At 48.7% G+C, this 1,348-nt stretch overlaps 1 protein-coding gene across 1 annotated transcript in view; it reads left to right on the forward strand.

The window, feature by feature from the left end:
• The window catches only part of LOC109534832 (zinc finger SWIM domain-containing protein 5), a 47,568-nt gene that overhangs the window by 41,405 nt on the left and 4,815 nt on the right, over positions 1-1,348 (forward strand). The window contains exons 6-9 of the mRNA XM_048662176.1: positions 118-423; positions 475-603; positions 662-804; positions 859-998. Coding sequence (XP_048518133.1) covers positions 118-423; positions 475-603; positions 662-804; positions 859-998 — 718 coding nt within the window. The remainder of the gene's footprint in view (positions 1-117; positions 424-474; positions 604-661; positions 805-858; positions 999-1,348) is intronic.

The following is a 1,348-nucleotide window of genomic DNA, read 5'->3' on the forward strand; positions in this document are numbered from 1 at the left end:
CTTCTTGACTCTGTTCGGCCTTCGTGACGTCATTGTCGGATGGCCTTCTCATTTCGGCGGTAACGGTTGAACCCCCCACTAACCCAATAGACAATTGGGAACGTCTTCACTTGGCAGGTTCGGGAAATGCTTCGGGCGCAAGACTCGAACGGCGCCCGAATGCTCACGCTGATCACCGAGCAGTTTCTCGAAGATCCCCGACTGCAGCTGTGGAAAACGCAGGGCACGCCCATGACCGACAAATGCCGCCAATTGTGGGACCAGTTGGGGTCGCTTTGGGTGTGCATCGTGCTCAGTCCCGGCTGCGCGCCGATGGACAAGAACCAGTGGCAGGAGCAGCTGCGCAAGTGGGTGCGAGTTGACGTGTGTCCGCCCGAAGACCCCGACTTTCGGTTGCAATTGGTCGGCGGGCAGCGCGATTCGGTAAGTTCCTCCGCCAATCCGGCGAGACCACAATCTTACAGGGAATTTCAGTATTTGAACAGAGACAGAGACCGGTATTGGTACGAGCAGGACCGAGAGCGATACTCCGAGCGGGAGAGAGAGCGCCGCGAGCGTCGCGATCGCGAACGAGAGAGAGACAGAGACAGATATAACCGACCAGTAAGTCCTCGGCTTGCACTCAAATCCCGTTTCTTCCAAGAGGTTTTTTTTCCAATAGAATTACGCTTCATCGGACAGTTCAAGCGACTCGGACGACGCCGATCAAAACTACAGCCCGCGAGGCCATAAAAGACTGAGACTATCAGGAAGCCATTCGAGGGGTCACAGCAAGCCGTCATTGCCTCGCACAATATTTCATAGGTAAGTGTGGGCGGCGAAACCCCCCTCCCCTTTCTAACGCCCGGTGTTCCACAGAGCCCTAGATGCCGTAAGCATGTCCTGGGACAACATGCACCTGAAAAACATCCTGTCCAGCGACACGTACTGTTCGCACGTGCCGGACAACTCGCATTCGAATGGCAGCTTTAATTCGCAAGGACAGCCCCTGTGGCACGGTAGGTCGGGGTTTTTCCGGATTGGGGATTTTTTCAAGGAGCGGCTAATTGTAGCCCCCTTGGAATACATTGTTGCCAGATTTCAGCTGATTTGAGGCGTTATTATAGAAAGAGAGAGACAGAGAGAAAATGAGAGATATTATTATATAAACCGAGTTATTTAAGATATCGATAAAATAAATTATTTCCGATTTAAAATGTCTACCAAAAATCAGTTTAAGATTTCTAATGTTGAAAGAATTTAAAAAAATTAATTAAAATAATATACATTATAGTTTGAATAAATTTTACGTAAATAAAAACATGGTAACAATATGCGCAACGATATAAACAAACAAAATTAAATTTAA

This window comes from Dendroctonus ponderosae, unplaced genomic scaffold (assembly GCF_020466585.1).
Source record: "Dendroctonus ponderosae isolate FM_Combo_2020 unplaced genomic scaffold, Dpon_F_20191213v2 Dpon_F_20191213_10, whole genome shotgun sequence".
Lineage (NCBI taxonomy): Eukaryota > Metazoa > Arthropoda > Insecta > Coleoptera > Curculionidae > Dendroctonus > Dendroctonus ponderosae.